Source organism: Meleagris gallopavo, chromosome 6, assembly GCF_000146605.3.
Source record: "Meleagris gallopavo isolate NT-WF06-2002-E0010 breed Aviagen turkey brand Nicholas breeding stock chromosome 6, Turkey_5.1, whole genome shotgun sequence".
NCBI lineage: Eukaryota > Metazoa > Chordata > Aves > Galliformes > Phasianidae > Meleagris > Meleagris gallopavo.
The window spans coordinates 969,040-987,418 of NC_015016.2; the positions used below are offsets into that span (position 1 = coordinate 969,040).

At 39.4% G+C, this 18,379-nt stretch overlaps 1 protein-coding gene across 7 annotated transcripts in view; it reads left to right on the forward strand.

The window, feature by feature from the left end:
- The window catches only part of LOC100548490 (pituitary adenylate cyclase-activating polypeptide type I receptor), a 128,367-nt gene that overhangs the window by 72,372 nt on the left and 37,616 nt on the right, over window positions 1-18,379 (forward strand). For all 7 annotated transcript variants that reach the window (XM_010712227.1, XM_010712228.1, XM_010712229.1 and 4 more), the window contains exons 4-6: window positions 4,209-4,316; window positions 17,102-17,137; window positions 17,755-17,796. In XM_010712227.1, the coding sequence (XP_010710529.1) occupies window positions 4,209-4,316; window positions 17,102-17,137; window positions 17,755-17,796 (186 nt within the window). The remainder of the gene's footprint in view (window positions 1-4,208; window positions 4,317-17,101; window positions 17,138-17,754; window positions 17,797-18,379) is intronic.

Consider the following 18,379-nt stretch of genomic DNA (forward strand, 5'->3'; position numbering starts at 1 on the left):
ACCCATAAGCTATGATTTTATGATTCTGTGAAATGCTTTTGCCCATTGTTCTGTCATCCTTTTTTCACCCTTTCTCCACCCAAATTCAGCCAACAGTTTAAGTTGGTTGAATCATTGCAACGTTTGGTGGAGGTGTAGTAGTCTCAAAGCTGAAGATTTGTGAACCTTCATTGAAGGAAGATGACTAGAATCATTTCAGTGCTAAGCATAATCTTAAAATTACAACTGAAATTTGAGTGTGAAAATTACAACTTAGGTCGGTAGGTTTGTGAGGCAACCCCATCGGAGTCAACAATATTATATTTAAGCTTAGCTGTCCTGAGCTTCACATGAAATTATTAAAAAATTCATATAGCTTTCCTTTGCTGAAATTGGGATTCAAGGGGCAGCTATTTAGGATTAGAATTTTTAGCCTCATTCTACTGAATGAATGAATGAATACTTACAGAGTAGTTCACCACCATTGCCCAGATAAAATGGGATTATTCCTAATGGAAAGTTTTGCTTCTGAGGGGCTACAGAGGAAACATCATTTAGGTGAGTACACTTAAATTGGGAAGTCTAAGATGCCTGAAGTTAAACTGATCCTGACTAATTCCACAATCAAATCAACCACTCTGCATTTCCTCTGGAGCCAAGTGAGGCTCCAAAAGATGAGCTGTGCCATTGGAGAGAAGGTGACTAGCTGAATAACGTGAAAAACACTCTTCTTCCCATGCTATGAGGAGGGTCTAAATAGCTTTCCAAGATCAGATGCCAAACTTTACATCAGCTGGGTTAGCTGAGATGAATCCTACAAAGTCCAGCAAGCAGATTTCTGTCTGCAGGCTCCAGTACAGACCTGGGAAGGTAAAGCAGAATTTGTACTCCCTGCAAGGCATCCTGTATTAAGACCATTTTTACTGATTATTTTTATGCTCTGGCCTACGTGAGAACTTATTCTTTAAAACTATGTGTTGGCATTATTTATTCCAAACATGCTAGGAGCCAGGAGAATTAGTCCACGTGGTGCTGCTCCTTGCTTCTGCAGTGTCTGAGCCACCTCTATCAAAGCTAGCTTCGGTATCCCTCCATCACATGGCAATGGAGACATACCATTGGAGCCAGAGGAGAACCCTACTGTGCAGTTTCACACTCAAATCACACTTTTCTGTGGGCAGGTTTCACCCAGCAGGAGTTCCTGGCTGTGTTGTGGTTTACAAATGTAAGGGGATTGTCCATGCTGTCATTTATTATATTTTATATATATATCTGTGTGTGTGTGTGTATATTCTTTACTCTTCTCAATGGTTGCTTTCAAATATTTTTACCAGAAAGGATCAAGCAACTTTCTTACTGACAATGAATTCTTTCCAGTCTTTGTAACTTAATGGGCAAATTACTTGAATTTTTTTTTTTCCTATTTCCTTCTCTTTCAATGCCAGCACATCAGTGTTTTCTAGCAGAACAAAATAATGTCTTTTAAAATTGGAATATTTTACTTATGCTTGGTATTGCCACAATAGCGGACTACTGTTCAGTCTTCTATGAAGTATTTATTCATTGTCTTCTCTTTCTTCTCTGCAGTATGAGGATTTATGCTCATTTCTCTAGATGTTTCCATTGTTTCTCTAGCAGTTTCTATTGTTATGCCAGTATTTGGAAAACAACTGATGTTAAAGTAGTAATAAAGAATAAGAAAGCTTCCACTAATTCTAGCACAGCCATTTGATTCAAGTGAGCAAGGCTAGCAGGTGGTTCTCAGAAGATCTCATTAGCCTCTTTGATTGTCTCTAACACCTCTTGTAAGCAAATGTCTCATTACCATGGATATTTACATATGCTTCACTTTCATACAGGTTGCCATACATCAGTGAACTATAAACCTATTACCAAATGTCTTCAGATTTAAATGGTAAATACTATTCCTGCTGTGTGGGCAAACGGTAGCTATCAAAGACAGTAAAATCTAACAGTGCTCAATTCAATCTTGATTTCCATATTTAGTATCACTGAACTTTTTGAATGGTAAAAATCATGAGATCTTTGAGCCTTTCAGAGATATCCAGTAGAGTCATAGTATGCATACAATGAAATACTCATCTGGCAGTGGAATCAGTCTGGAATACAAGTGGAAGAAAGATGGGGAGAGGAAAATTTGAAAGTTTTTCTTTTCCAGTTCCTGTGGTGATTAAATACTGAAATTTTATATACTCAGCAGTTTATTTTATGTTGCCTCATAATCATAGAATGGCTTAAGTTCTATGGGACCTTAAGATCATCAAGCCCTGCATCCGACCCCTGCAGTGGGCTGCCTGCCTTTACAGCTCAGGCTGCCCAGAGCCCAGCCATGGCCTTGGGCACCTCTAGGGATGGGGCACCCACAGCTCTCTGGGCAGTGCCAGGGCATCACTGCCCTCTGAGTAAAGAATTTCTTGCTAACTTCTAACCTAAATCTCTCCTCTTTTAGTTAAAGTCCTGATCTGATGCTACAGCCTTTCATCTGAAAGAAGGGTTACCATCATTATATCATACATCATTATAGCATTGTAGTTTGACACTGATGTAATTCTTCAAACCCTGAACTCATAGCTTCCCTATCCATCACACGTGGTAGTACCTGGCTTATATTTTGTGAGGACTTGATTTTCTGCCACTGAAGCTGATGGAAATAAATACACAAAGGCCAGTTCTCTGCATACATTCTCATCCGATAGCAATCCCCTACTACTGACAAAATTGATAAAGCTCACACTGTTTTTTAGCAGCTGAACACCCAACCTTCATTGTATTGTACTTCTCCCAGTCTGAAAATATGACACTTTGAAATACTATCTGCTTATTTTCTCAGGCATGCAGTCAAAGAGAAAATATATCAACAGAACCCCACACATTTCTAAGTGAGGAACTTGCACCTTTTAACAGTTGGTAAGGTTAGATGCTCGATCCCAACATCAAATGCAAAGAATGAGAGATGGTTAAGATAGATGATCTTAGAGGTCTTTTCCAACCTTAATGATTCTGTGTTCTAGTCTATCTTTTGTATTCTGTTGAGGCAGAAGATGATCCCCATTTGAGATTTCTTTAATGAGAAAATTTTTTGGACATTAGTAGGAAACACAGGGAAATTTCTGAGCTTTTCTGTACACTAGATAAGTTTTCTAGGTTTATAAACTAGTAAGATGATGATTTCAGCTTTACACAGCTGCAGACTGGGTTGTGCATAGAAAGCTCCTTCTTGAAAACCTGTCCTAATTTGTCACATTTCTGATGTTTAATACCCTTATTTTTCCTGTGTCCCAAGAGAAAAAAACTCCCATCCCTAACATTATCACTTCCTATTTCTGCATGCTTCTGATGCAAAAATTCATCCAGTTCCATATAATGACTGGAAACTGGAAATAAACATTTTCAGGTTAGAAATAATAGGCACGGTCCTGTAACAGGAGGTTGGTTGTGTATCACTCAGATCTTTAATTAAAGGCTGGTGACAGTAAGCCTAATATTCGGATGATTGTGGAGGGTCTGATTCTGTGTTATGCAAGAAATCCTTTAGCTATTTTGCATTTAAATGCACTAAAGACTGCTGTAATAGACAGTGAATGCTACAGGAGTGGTTCTTTACATTTCTATACTGAATATTTTCCTAATGAACTGAACAAAATGCAAGAGAGAAGCTTTACTCATATACATCCCAAAAAACAACTCAAGAAGCAGCTGTGGGATGAAGCAGAATCTGTTCTCCAATTTTCAGTCGCCACCCTGGGCCAAATTCCAATAAGTGTCAGTATCCAACCTGTGACAGGGATTCAAGTTTGTAGAAATTCACTGAATTGAAATCAAAAATGTCAATCAGATCCCCACAGATTTAACACACCTTTTGGTAGACAGATAGTGGCAGTGAATTCCACGCTGAAGGGAAAATTAGCTTCTGACGTATAATGGAGTAATTTAATTGGGACTAACAGATTTCTCTTTTTGCCAGAGTGGAGTCTGTCCATTACTGTATGATGCAACTACATTGTACGTATGCTTATGCTATTCTTATCAATGCAAATTATTTTTTGGGTCAGGGAAAGTTTATCAGAAAGTGATACCGTTTATTATTCTAACCAACTGCACGCTGATGGATAGAAGGAAGAACCAACCACTAAAACCATTTTGAAAACAAAAAGAAGAGAAAATTTGCACCATTAATCTTATATTTTTTGCCTCCCTCTCTTCTGTAGGTTGCCCAGGAATGTGGGACAACATTACATGCTGGAAACCTGCAAGTGTGGGTGAAATTGTCTTTGTCAAGTGTCCTGCTCTGTTCAGATTTATCATCTCTGAAGACGGTAAAGTCCTTTCTCCATGTTCTTAGCTTCTGCCTGGTAGAGCTGCATGGCCAGCAGGTGTTTAAAGCCTGATTCAGTTGCTATATTTAAAGGGAAAATAAGAACTACAGTGGCCTGGGGTTTGGTTTCAACTTCTGTTCAAAAGAAAGCAGTGAAAAAACAGAATGTTTTTTGTGTAGATGTATGTGCATATGTTGGGTAGAAAGGGGAAAGATGTGTGAAAAAAGCTATCTCAGGCATCATGAAGTTATTGCAAAGTCTAGTAGCTAAACAGGGTGTTTACCCTTGGGTATCCACAAAGATCAGCAAGACCTGAGACCTGCGTGAAGGTGTCAGACAACTAGTCATCACAACTGGAACCTATTTTAGAAAATAACTAAAACTCAGAGCTGGGTTCTGTTCATGCCTAAGGAATGGGCGTGCATGAAATGACCAATCAGATGAGTTCCCATCTTGGAGGCCTGGTGGAGGGTTGGTGAAAATTAAAAATTCTTGGAGAATTGGAGGAGCTCCATTGTGCCTTTTTGTACTCTGTAGAAATGAGATGTCAGCTTCCTACTGCTCCCTGCAGCTGGCATCAGCAACCAAGCAAAGAAACAAAAGTAAATGAAAGGTCAGAAAATTGCTCAGGTTGCATTGTGGTGAGATAGACTGTTTCTGCTTCCAGAATCACAGAATGGCCAGGGTTGGAAGGGACCTCAAGGATCATGGATCTCCAACCAGAATGCATTACTATAAGAGTTGTCCCTTGTTAGTTAACAACAAGCCTTTGCTGATATTTAACAGTGATGTCCACGTCATCCCAACACCCATGTAGGCCAGCATAGATCACTTAAGGAGCACTTAAGGTTTTTCTCATGGAGGAAAAACATCACCTTTTTCCTTCTGGGATCCTCTTCCCAAAGATTATTTTGCCAGTGAATTATTCATACAAAATCTTGAGTCCAAAATTCACCTTCCTGGTGTTGCTATGGACAATGCACAATTTGTGGTAGATGGTAAATATTTCATACACAGCTATGGCATGCTGAAATCCTCACCTTTAAGAACAGACATTTCAATTCATCTCAGATGGTGAAGGAAACACCAAAACGCTCTTGTGAAATGGAATTTAAGGATGATCACCTCCTCATTAAATACACCGTATGAAACTCAAGTGTCTTCTCTCAGTTAGTTCACTGGACTCCATCTGTAGTCGACATGGAGAAAGTAAGTGAGAGAAATCAATGGAAGGCAGTGTATTTCATTTCAAGAATATGAGGTTAATTACCATTTGGAGGTAATCTCTCTTTATCCAGCAAGTAATAAAGACAATTCCCTTAAATGAGGCATCTTATTTTTGAAGGGAGGAAGACGAGTCCCTTTTTAAATTATCAGTTATAAAAACATGATTATTCCTGTAATTCTGTGTGCTTCAATTATAGTGTGTATAATTACACATAATCTTGACTGCTGCAATATTGGTCCAGTATAAATTCAGTGAGTACAATGACACTTACTGAACCATCATAGTCAACCATAATAGAAAAAACAGCATAGAGCTTCTAGGAGGATTTGTGTCCAAGATGGGAAAGGAAATATTCTTTCCTCTTTCACACACATGCACACACACACATATATAAGTATATATATTTATTTACATTATTCTCCATGACTTTGTTAACTGTTTTCATTGACTGCTTGTCATTCAGTCTAATTGTCAGGCCAGTCTTGGTCATCCTTTGTGCAAGATACACACTCAACCAAAAGTTTTCACAATCCAATTATCAGTGACGTTTGCAGCCTGCAGGCCTAATGCTTTTATATCATTTATTGTGCACCAGCAGATGGCTGATCTGCTGTTATCTTCTGATATGACTGCAAGAGACCTGCTGCTCAATGCAGTGCCTGACCAACCTTCAATTAGGACCTCTCCTTTTTGGTGGCTTGTGATGTGCTTCCTCGACCTGTCCTCAAGATAGGCATGGTAACATAGGCAACACTTTTCTTTCCCTTTCTTTCTCTCTTTTCTTTCCCTTTTGGGGTTCAGTGATCAGAGATGTCACCAGTTTGAGCACACGGAGAGATGCTGTCTGCATCTACAGCACAGGAACTCTTTCCTTTCTGCCAATCTACCAGTACACCTCAGCTGCAGACCTTTTAATGGCTCTCTTTATTCCAAGGGATATTTCATAGAATGGCCTGGGTTAAAAATGACTTCAGAGATCATCTGGCTTCAACCCCCCTGCTATGTGCAGGGTCACCAACCAGCAGCCCAGGCTGCCCAGAGCCACATCCAGTCTGGCCTTGACCCTGGCCTCCAGGGATGGGGCATCCACAACCTGTCTGGTCAGTTTGTATTTCCAGTGCCCATAATTATATCCTACCCAAATATAGCACCTTCTCCCTTCTATTGATGAAATTTCTTTTCTGTAGTACCATTGTTTCTGAAGTAATTAAGGTTTGGAGGGCTCTTGAGAAACCATCTAGTATATCTCCCTTCTCAAAGACAGTGTCAGCTCAACATGGTCTATTCCAGCATATAACATTTTAACTTTAATATCAGAATGTCTTGTCCCATATTTTTTTTCAATTGAAATTAATATTCGTTTTAGAAAAGTACTAACACTGTACTTAACAGAGGAAAACTGTCATAAAAAAAGGCTCAGTACATTGAAGGGCTGAAAGAAGGTTTTTGAACTCTTTGCCCAGAATTTCCAGTGCTGTTTGTAAATTGTACCTCACATTTGGCCTCTAGGAGGGTGATAGCATGACCCTAAGGGAGGAGTAGTCAGTTCAGTGTAAATATATATTCTGCCTTCTTGATTTCCTTGCGGGTTCACTAATAAAAATGACAGCTGTTACTGGGTTTTTGTTTTTTTTTGGACATCTGCTCAGTAGGAACAAAACCAAGATTCATAATTTGTTAGATAAACAAATAAACATTTAATCTGGACTTGTTTGAAACCTCTGCAGACCCAGCTGGATTTGTGCTAGTGACCTCAAGGTGGAAATATCTACATCCATAATCACTCTTCTGGGTGAATCAGGATGAATTTTCAGTCTCATTACTGCTAATTTTAGCTAACCGAGTATATTTGCTTCAATGAGGGCTTAATGAAAAAAGTCACATATTATGAAGGTTCCTTAAATAAAGGGTTATTAGATAATTAAAATGTTTCTAAGACATGGCTAATCACATTTTATAAATCATTACAGTATTCGATGGCTGCTGCTGTGTTTCTAGAATATGTAAGTAGGATAGGCACTGACCCCAGTGTCCATTAATTGTATATTCATTCTTAATTCAGCAGAGTTTTCAGATGACCAAAAATCATTTTTACAAACAGTAGCAATGATTTTGATTTATGTTTTTAAAATGTTTGTCTTATGAAGCACTGAAGCACCTGTAGGTACATCTGCTTGGATGAAATAGGGGAACCACATGCAGCAGCATTAATTTTAAAGAGTGGGGGGAAAGTTACCTCACTTGGCTTTGGAAATCTGTGAGTTATATGTGTAAAACTGGTCACATGGACTTCTGGTTCAGTGAGGGAAGTGTTAGAATCATAGAATATCCTGAATTGGAAGGGGCCCATAAGGATCATTGAGTCCAGCTTCTGATAGGTAATTGTAGAAGGTATTTTCTCTGACCTGTGTCAAATTTGAATCTTGGGATGAATGAAGTCACTGGAGGAGCCTCTTTGGTTGCTGAGTTTCTGAAAGGAATTTGGCTGTCTTGACTTGGCTGTCTGATTTCTGCTTTCAGTAAGATAAAAAAGAAGATGGACTTAAAATAAAACTAACTGATGAAATTCCAATCCCTGTCATCCACAGAGATGCTTTGTTGAAGAACAGTTCAGTGGTTCTAGCTGTAAAGACCATCTCTTGCTGTTGAGGGTTTGAAAATATACTCTGCCGTGACCTTCATTGCAGTTAAACTGAGGACTGACATTTGAACTGCTGATATGGAAAGCCTAAAGTTAAAAATTTCCTTTGGAAATCCCATGATATATATCTTGTGACCCTTCCTGGTAACATTTTATTTCAGTTCTCCTTCAAAATAGTGAGAATTTTTTATTCCTTTCAGATTCTCTTTGTGAACAAAGGGATTGTTCTAAAAATCTCTCCACCTGAAAAAGTCATTGTATCTCCTCAATCTTTTCCAATGTAGTAGGTTAAAGATTTACAGTGGTTTCTGTTCTGGAGGACTCCTAAATATTGGAGGTTTTTTGTTAGTTTGTGTTTGGTTATTTGTTTGTTTTTATGGTTTTTGGTTTTTTTCCTTCTTCAAAATCTATTTCTTCCATCAATTCACAGTTTAATTTTCATTAGAAGCAATACTTCCATCATGTTGCTTTTATCAATTATGTTTTCTACAGCTCCTTCCAAGTGCTAACCCCAGAGAAAACCCCTCTAGCAACAGAGGGGTTAAAGCATTCTAAGGTATCTCTGCAATTAAAAAAGGAAAAAAGAAATGGGGCAAGCCATGATGTGTAGTTATCTACAAACCCAACTAGAAAATGTTGTGTTTTATTCTTTTGCTTTATTTATTTGTTTTTACAGGCAGTTGTGATGTGTCTGGCAGAGGAAACTCACAGATGCCAAGGCTTTTCCTTCGTTGCCCCTCACAGCTGAGAAATTTTAGAGGGATAAAACCTGTACACTAAAGGGCCATTGAAAGAAACCCAATAGCCAGATCAAAAATGAGCGTATTTTTAGGTCTCTGATTTGCAGTAAAATCTAATACAAATAGTAATAGGCAGTTTCTGAGCATTGCCACGTGCTTCACACTGAGAAGTTGTCTTCATTTCAAAATCCAAATGAATTATATGATTAGCTCCTACAGAATCTACCAACTATACAGACTGTTTATCCAGTGCTCAGTCTAGGATGTTGCCTCTACATCCGAAAAAGAGCATGACTGACCTTTGCTGGTACCAGGATTAAGGCTTCTAATTAAAATTCAGTGAAATAAAGAGTCCATCCAGGTATTGTGGAGTTTAAGGGGGAATGTTTACATTTTTCAACCCAAGTTGTTTGCTGGGCTTACTGCTGCTCTGCCACTCCTGCGTCTTCATTGCTCAGCCACCAAGCTTCATTGTCCCTGAGACAGAGCTGAAAAAAGCCCATTACTGATCCCATTAAAAACACTGAGAGCCACTCAACTACTTTGTCACTAGAACACCAACCCTTCTATATTCTGCACTAGATATATCATGTGGGATTTATGAATGCAAGGTTAATTGGATTTGGTAAGCCATCCGTGGCTCTTTTCTCCTGCCTGAGTTTGGATGTTATCCCTAATCAAACAAAACAAGATGACAAGACAAGGGTTAATGAAAGGAGCAGCAGTACTAAATGTGCAAATGTGGAAAGTGTTTCTGTGTCACTTCTGAGGAAATCGTCCTGGAGTACTGACAACATGCGGTACATAACTCCCAAACAGGGTGAAAGGGCATGAAAATTCGTTGTTCAGAGCCTTTGCAAATCAGTTGCTATTAATTAGGCCTCCTTATTGATGTATTTTATTTAAAAAGGTGATTTTTAAAGATTAGAGACCTTTTAACCAGCAGAATGTACTTGGAAAGATCCTGCACTTATTTTCTGATGGAGGATTTGTTTGATACTGGCTGAAATTAATGTTGGCATTGCAGCTGCCTGAAATTGGAAATCGTGTTTGCCTGTCAAATGGGCAAGGGAAAAGATCAATGCAAAGGTCGAGATTTTCTGTTCAAATATATCTCACCCCTGATGGGTGTTTTAGCATCCTCACTGAAAACAGGGGGAGGGAAACGACTAGCAGCAGGAAGCATTCTGTTTTACAGAGATGGGCCATCCCATAGTATGTCCATCTTAGGAATAATAATTGTATGCTCAGCAAGTCCCAGATGTAGGAAAGAGTAACAAGAGACTTATCAAGTGGAGATGTTACAAACTCTCTTTCCAATCTCTGCGTTAGTAGTGCTTCTTAGACAGCAAGTTCTTTCCTGTTAGTTTCCTATTCCTATTTCCTATTGGGCTTTCCATGGGCAGTAAAGCCAGGGAACGACATCAGCTTTTCCAAATCGAGGAGGCCATTCTATGACACGATGACCAGCTCTAATCTAAACGGTAACCCTTAACCCTAACCCAAAATAAAACCCTTAACCCTAACCCAAACTGATAACCCTTAACCCTAGCCCAAAATGCTAACCCTACCTCAAAGGGTAACCCTTTATCATTAAGCACGTCTCCTCTGCCCCAGAATCACTAAGTCTATCTGCAATGCAGGACATACTGCCAATGCAGGTATTGCCATCAGAGAATACTGACTGTATCTACGTTTCCAGTCTTCTAGTTAAGATTTTGTGAATACTTTTTTTTAACAAGGGAGTGACATTTTTGGTCTTTCCCACCGAATTACGGGGACAAAGGGTTCTGATACTCACTGAACAAGTTCAGGAGCAACAATTTCTCTAAATTCTTCTGATCGATTCAGTTAAATATCAAGTCCTTGATCCAGGGCAAGACAACATCCTGCGGTTACCAGGGCAAAGCTGTAACACAATTCAAGACCTTTGCCTAGTGTGATTTGAAAGCTAATTGGCTCTGGAGAATTAAAAAACGGGGCTCCTCTGGAAAGTATCCAAGGAACAAGGCAAGAGCTGCTAAGCAGTTTGGAGAACACTTAGGTGTGCAAAAGATAATGCACTGAATTATCATTGTTGGTGCAACATGGGCAGCTGCTTCAACCTTAACCAGCAGCCTCCGCTCTGTTGCTGTTTCTCCTCTCTTTGTCTGAAATAATTAAGGAAGGAATTCCGTTTGATTGCAAGACTTAGGTGTGATGAGCTCACATTCACTCTTGTCTTTAAGCAAGTGCTCAGATATGCTTACTTCTCTCAGCCTTTTCTCACAACTGATAATCTGCCTTGGACAATATGTCTTCTTTTCTTTGTTTCTTGCTTGAAAAGCTTTGCTCTGAAATATGACCCATGCCCTTCTCTGAGCTAAGAGCCTCTTTGATAGCATTTGCGTTGACCTCACATGCTGATGGATGCTCCTCTGACAGCCAGCCTGGTAGGACGGATGCACTTCATGTTTAAACGATGCCTACTAGTTGCTATGGTGACCTCAGTCCACTGACAGTTTTGTAGCCTTTGATAAAGAAAGGGAAGGGAAGAAAAAAGTCAAAATTTCCCTTACATGTTATTGGTCATATCTGTGCATAAGTCTTGCCACAGCCAGGTACGACAGCCTTTATGTTCTCCATACACGACCTCATTGGCCTTCTCCATGATCTTCCAGCCATAGTGCTCTGGTTCTTCTCACCAACCACGTGCCTAAAAGGGGTATAGGGCATGAGGATTTGTATATCAGCTCCACCTCTGTCTTCGCTGCAGTGTTTTGCACAAGTCACTGGTGAGCAGAATGAAGAATGAGTTCTCCTTAATTGTTCTCTTCCCCCTTAACCATGACAAAGGCAGTATACAAGTGAATGAATGACTTCAATATGTAGTTTAAAGTATTGTCAATGGGGTGTGAGGCTAGACACAGAAAAAAGGGGGTGAGTGTTTAGCCTAGGGAAAAAGTATGGGATCCTCTAAGTTCTCTCATTCTGAACCTTGCCTGGCTGCCACTTGCTGTAGCTGTATGGAGCTGATCCTGACTGCTGCTGGCTGAACAGATTGCCAGTGTAGGGGAGTGGCATGGAGCAATGGAGAAAGGGCTCCGTGTGCTGGATGGGAGCAGGATGGCTGGTGGATTAATTTCATGTTTCTAAATTAAATGTTAGGTTTCTAACCGGTGCTGTAGAAGACAGGGAAAAATTAGATCCCTGCCTAGCTAGCTCGTCATTCACAGAGCTGGATATGATGATGACAAGTGATTTGGGGAAATGTTTTCCATCACCCACCCCTCCAACAAATGATGCTGAGGTGAGAACAGAAATAAGGTTAAAGTGTGGACAAAATGTTTTAGGACAGAATGGTTTGTTAAACCTTTCGTTCCCCTTCTTGAGCAAATAATGGGCAAAAGCTGGAACAAAAGGGTTAAATGCGAGTTGCTGTGCTCAAATAAACAAATCTATGGGAGATAAAACAGTTGCCATGCCAGCTGACACCGAAAGCAGCCAGCACAAAGTTGGCATGTAGGAGCTGATCTAAAAGGCTGCACAGAGCACGGAGGCTCATCGTACACAGCCTGCTTCTTGGCTTTCACTTTGCCAGCCCTGTTCCCTTCAAAACGGAAGCAACAATTCCTTGCGTTACATTTCTCATCCTCATTGGAGGATAGGGAGAAGGTGTCTGCTCTTTCTTAGGCGTAGCAAATACAAAACGTGGAAAAAGGTATGACACCTACTCAAGAAATTGCATGAAAGTGCCAGGTCTTCACTACTGTGTGTAGTGAGTCCTTTGAATTCATTTTATTTTTATTTTTATTTTTATTTTTATTTTATTTTATTTTTCCTATTTTATCTCCTCAAATGGAAAGTAGAAATAAGCAATATTTTCTGTTTGATTTCTCCGTTCGGTTTTTGGGACTAGCAGTTCTTTGTTCTGGTGCATCTTCTTTAGTGCCTCTAAGTAGTACTCCAAATAACACCTAATTAATAATGACAGCTCAAGTACTAATGGAAAATTTGCCTTACTTCTCAACGAATGAATTTCCTATTCAAGCTGGTCAAATAATAAATAACACTATCTGTCAATGCACTGGACAGCCATCCTTTGTCAAGAATAGCATTAGCTTCCTCAGGAGTTTATTGACTAATGCAGGCAGTTATTGATTTAAAAATGGTTTTCTAAGATACTGTTTAATGGCTACCATTGGCTCTGTCTCTCTGTAGTCTGTACTGTGCTGTTATTTAACTGTATGTGAGGAGCACAGGCCTTGAAGAAAGTCTTGTATATAAGCCTTAAGTTAAAAGACTGCAAAACAGGCTCGTAGTCAAAATGCAGCTGAAAAGGGTGTTTTACTTATTCTTCAGTTCTGGGAGAGTAATATAATTCATCTAGCCTGCTTTACAATCATCCCAATGGACTTCCCCTTTTGCATCGCTCAGGCCTAATGAACCACTTTCTCATTGTCTGCATCTCAAGAGAAAAGTGTTGTAAGAACTTGTGTGAAAGCTCACCCAGCAAGGTGCCCTATGTTTTTCCCCATTACATTGCTGACACTGGAGCAAATTTGCTCAGGACTTCTGGGGACAGAAAAGAAGTAGAATTTCAGAGTAGAGTTGAGAAACTCAACCCACAGTCTTCATACAGCCCCAGATCAGCAAGCTCAAGGAGGTTGTGGATGCCCCATCCCTGCAAGCATTCAAGGCCAGGCTGGATGTGGTTCTGGGCAGCCTGGTCTGCTGGTTGGTGACCTTGCACACAGCAGGGGGTTGGAACTGGATGAGCATTGTGCTCCTTTGCAACCCAGGCCATTCTAGGATTCTATGATTCTATGATTCTGTGTTAAATGTTAAACACAGAAATATTCCAAATAAAGCCCATCACACTCTTCATACCTGTGAGTAGCCATACCCATTGGTATGGTCATGTGAACAGTCATATTCTGGTGGTGGGTGATTCAATGCAGTGTCAGAGAGAAAGGCAGGATCAGCACACATAAATCTGAAGCCCCATGGTGGCTGTATGCTCCTTCACTGCATGGTTTTATGCATATATACACATATAAGCACGTATTATTTTATATATGTGCATGTTATCTCACCACTCATTAGGTAGATTTTGACTTTTCACTGTAATTCAGACCATAATGTTCAATGTAAATCTAATTGACGTTCCAGTGGAGCAACTTATTAGTGAGAATTAGTTTGATGGATCAAGCTTGAAAGCCTTTGTAATAAAAGGTTGTACTGGAACATTCCTCAGTGCATTAGCAAGGATTTAGATGTAGACAAATACGTTAATAAATGGCAAGCTTACTCCTACAGCAATCAGAAAGTGAACATCATTGAAAATGTGAATCCCTTCATGTTGCCCAAACACAGTTAAAATGCAATAATAATTAGGCTGTAGAGAAAATGGTTAATATAAAAAGCCTCTTAATTTCAAAAAGCTACATTAACATAATGTTCCATTGGTACTGAGGTCATGATAGTAAAAATGAATTCAAATTGGGTATTCTACCATCACTGCAGCCAAATGTGGCCTGTATTAAGAGTCAAATAATAGCAGGTTTTATGTCCTCCTTTTTAGGTTACTGGGAAGAGCAAACAAACAAAACACAACAACAACACACTTCGTGTTCTTATAATTTATTTTTACCTATCTGTCTGTCTGTCTATCATCTATCTATCTGTCTATCTGTCTATCTGTCTATCTGTCTTTCCAGCCAACCATCTATCTATCTACCTATCTATTTTATCTATCTGTTTGTCTGTTTTTCCAACTATCTATCCATCTATCTCTCTATCTATCTATCTGTCTATCATCTATCTATCTATCTATCTATCTATCTATCTATCCACCCATCCATCCATCCATCCATCCATCCATCCATCCATCCATCCAACTATCCATCCATCCATCCATCCATCCAACTATCCATCCATCCATCCATCCATCCATCCATCCATCCATCCAACTATCCATCCATCCATCCATCCATCCATCCATCCATCTAGTCAGAGCCGTCAGTGTAACGTGTCAAGATACCAGAAATACCAGGCTTCAATCTACTGAACAATGCTCCTCTAACAAGAACATTGTAAAATTTGTAGCATCACATCATAGTTTTTAAGTCACTCTGTGGCACTGGCAAACTACAGTCACATTTTTGTGAGTCAGAGGGCTCTTAGGTTGTTTTTTTGTTTTTTTTTTTTTTGGAGCTTTTCCTATAGGTCATCAAAGGATCCAGGCTTTTAGGTGAGGTGACCTCCTATAAGGAACAAATTCCATTATGAGCTATTAACTTGAGTGGCATTAAAGGATAGATATGGACAGTGATCCAGGAACAGTGTCTTGCTTCTTAATACTTCACCCAGTAAAACCACAGGCAAAAATTCCCAGGGAATATCCTGAAGCTGGCCATGTCCATTTAGATTTTAGCAACATAGACATATGGCTGAGCCAATCATTCTTAATAAATCTTGTTTTCAGCTGGCTCAGGAGAGGCATAGCTCTGTCTAAATATTCTGCAGAGGTATCCCTGCTGTTCTGCCCAAAATTTTGAGCAGAGTCGTGGTTTGTCTGCAACGTCTGGTACTTCAGTGTGATGCAGCAGGTTAAATGAGCTTCGCTGAAAAATGCACGACTTATCTTCAGTATTCGTAGTATTTGAAAACATCTGAGAAATCTCATATATGTGGCATCTGGAAAGCTGCTGGAGCTGGGCAGAACAGCCAAGAGACAAAGGTGTCCTCATCACAGCGTTGGGGATTAACCCTTCCAAGTAATGAGCTGCAGGATGTGTAGGTTTGCTGAAGGTTGATGCTGAATACATCCTTTCTGAGACACATTACAGCCTGCCTGAAAGGGGGCATGCCAGAAAAGAAGAGGCCTTAGCAAAAGCTTTATCTTTGTTTTCTAAACTCCAGCATCATCTTCACACTAAGCCCTTTTATTTCCAGCTTAGATCTAAAAGTATCTCTGATTTATTTTAAAGCGCGGAGAGAAATCAGTGAATTCAAAACTGATTATGGCTCTGAAAGGGAGTAAAATATAAAATGCACTTCAGGCTGTGCAGGAAGGAGTCCCTTTTCTATTTTTTTTTCCCTTGGATGCTGTCTTTCTCCTTTTCAGACCTAATTTTGTATAGAATTTCACTTTTTAATCCAAAGCCTCTTGCACAAATAGCAAAGACCTTTGCAGTCAGTGCTTAAGAAACAACTGCATGTTTGGGGTTAAAGAACAAGCTGAAGCTCAGCGGTTATTCCAGGGGGGTCCAGTGCTAAGCTGTGTTATATATTTAACCCGATGTGGAAGCCTATGAATGGCTGACAGGAATTTTTCTCTGGTCCTGTTTGATCTGTGGGTGGCTGTTAGAGCTCCTGCAGGCAGCTTTGAGTCTCGCTGCATGCGAGGCAGCAGCACCACGCAGCGGCACAGGGCAGCTCTTCTGCACTCAGCCTACAGCATCCATCCAGCACAAACCCAGCAGAAATAGAAAACCAGTGCAATTGGGGTTAAGTACACATCAGGCTGGCTGAGAGATTGCTTCGGAGTAATAATCAGCTTTTCACAAGAAAAAGCATGAAAAAAGGAAATGCAAACCCAAACTTGTAAGATTCCCCGTTCTGATGTTTGTGTTTCTAATATGCAGATCATGGATTTTTGACACATTGTCTTGGAAATATGTGGCCTATTCTTATTTCAGGACCTTCTTTCCTATAAAAAAAATTACAGACAACAAACAGGTCATGAATTAAAAAAAATTAATAATGCAGTGTGATGGACCATCTTCTGGAAACCACTTTCTAGCTGTAAACATAGATTACTTAACTTGAAAAACAAATAAAATTCTCCTGCAGTTCTTTGCGAGGATGAGAGGGAATGGCCTCAAGTTGCACCAGAGGAGATTCGGGTTGGATATTAGGAGGAATTTCTTCTCAGAAGGAGTGGTGATGCGTTGGCACAGGTTGCAAAGGGAGGTGATGGGGTCATCATCAATGGAGTGTTTGAGGAAAGAGCAGATGTGGTAGTAAGGGACATGGTTTAGTGGGCAGTGTTGGTGATAGGTGGGTGGCTGGACTGGAAGATCTTGGAGATCTTCTCCAACCTTTATGATCCGTAGGCTTTACTACGTTCATTCCTCTTACAGGCAGCAAAGCCTCAAAATCAATTTAATTGTTTCTCTCCTTCTCGTTTCAGGTTGGGAAGTAGACAACTTGGGGCAAACTCATGCAGGTAAGGACCTCTTACACACCTCTGTTCTCATAAACCATCTGTAAAGGACATGATAATCTCAGATTACTGAAAACTTATTCTGCACAATAATTATTGTGATAATGAATACATGTAGCTCTCTGTAACAGTGAGATAAAAAAATAAAAATTTGATATTTTTTAGAATTCGCCATCATCTTAGCCTAGAAATGCAAAATTAAAACTAATTATCATTTGGTGGATGGAAATCATTTTTCATGAATTTTATCTATACTTCAGTATCTGTGGATTTCGAAGGATTTCTAGAAATATAATGCTTAACCTTTACATTTTTTAAAATAATTTTTTTCCCAGTTTGATTTGCTGTCTCTTGTAGCCATGTGCTCACTGCTTTCAGTAGCAATCTCTAAATTTTATTGCTTCAATCTTGATTTAAACTTACAAGTAAACCCAATGTTTACTTCCTCAAAAGACAGAATTAAGAATTTTTTGCCTTTGGACCCAAACAGATAAAAATCTGGATTTTTAAAAATAATTTTTAAAAAATGGATTCTATTCACTGACTTCCACAGAGACCAGTTGGGGTCCTCATAGAAAATGCAATCCAAACAATTTCATACTGGATTTCCACTTTTATAGGTGATTATGACCTGCTGGAAAGCACAGCCGAGACTCCCCTAGGTAAGCAGCAGAACCATGGGATGTTTCTCTCTTTTATTTTAGCTCTCTTAAAAAGGAAGCTCCAAGCTTTCTCTCCTGCCACTTAGGTATTATTTTCTAATCAGTTCTAGGTATTATTTTCTAATCAGTTCTAACGATGGTGACACATTTTCTTGAGCTTACATTTTAGCAGTGTTATGAAAATGTATTCATCCATTATTGAGTCTTGAGCTCCAGCGAGAAAATTGGTATAAATTATATCTACCTGCTGAACAATAGTTTAACTAAACAGTGTTGAGGAAACTCAACACCATGATTCAGTGGTTAATCTCCATGAAGAACTGGAGATGAATGTGAATTTACCAAAATTTGCCAGGTAATGCAATGTAAAACTATTGCAGTGATTAAATCAGTGTATTCTGCCACGTGGATGGCAAACGTTCTCTGAAAAGAAGGTCACCATTAGTGTCATAAGCTAATTGACTAAATTGCTCTAAGAATGTGAAATAGCATAATCTTGACATTAAAAAAAAAACCACAAACAAATAAGAAACAAAAAAGTTTGTCATTTCCATCAATTCACGTCATAGCACTGCTTAAAGTA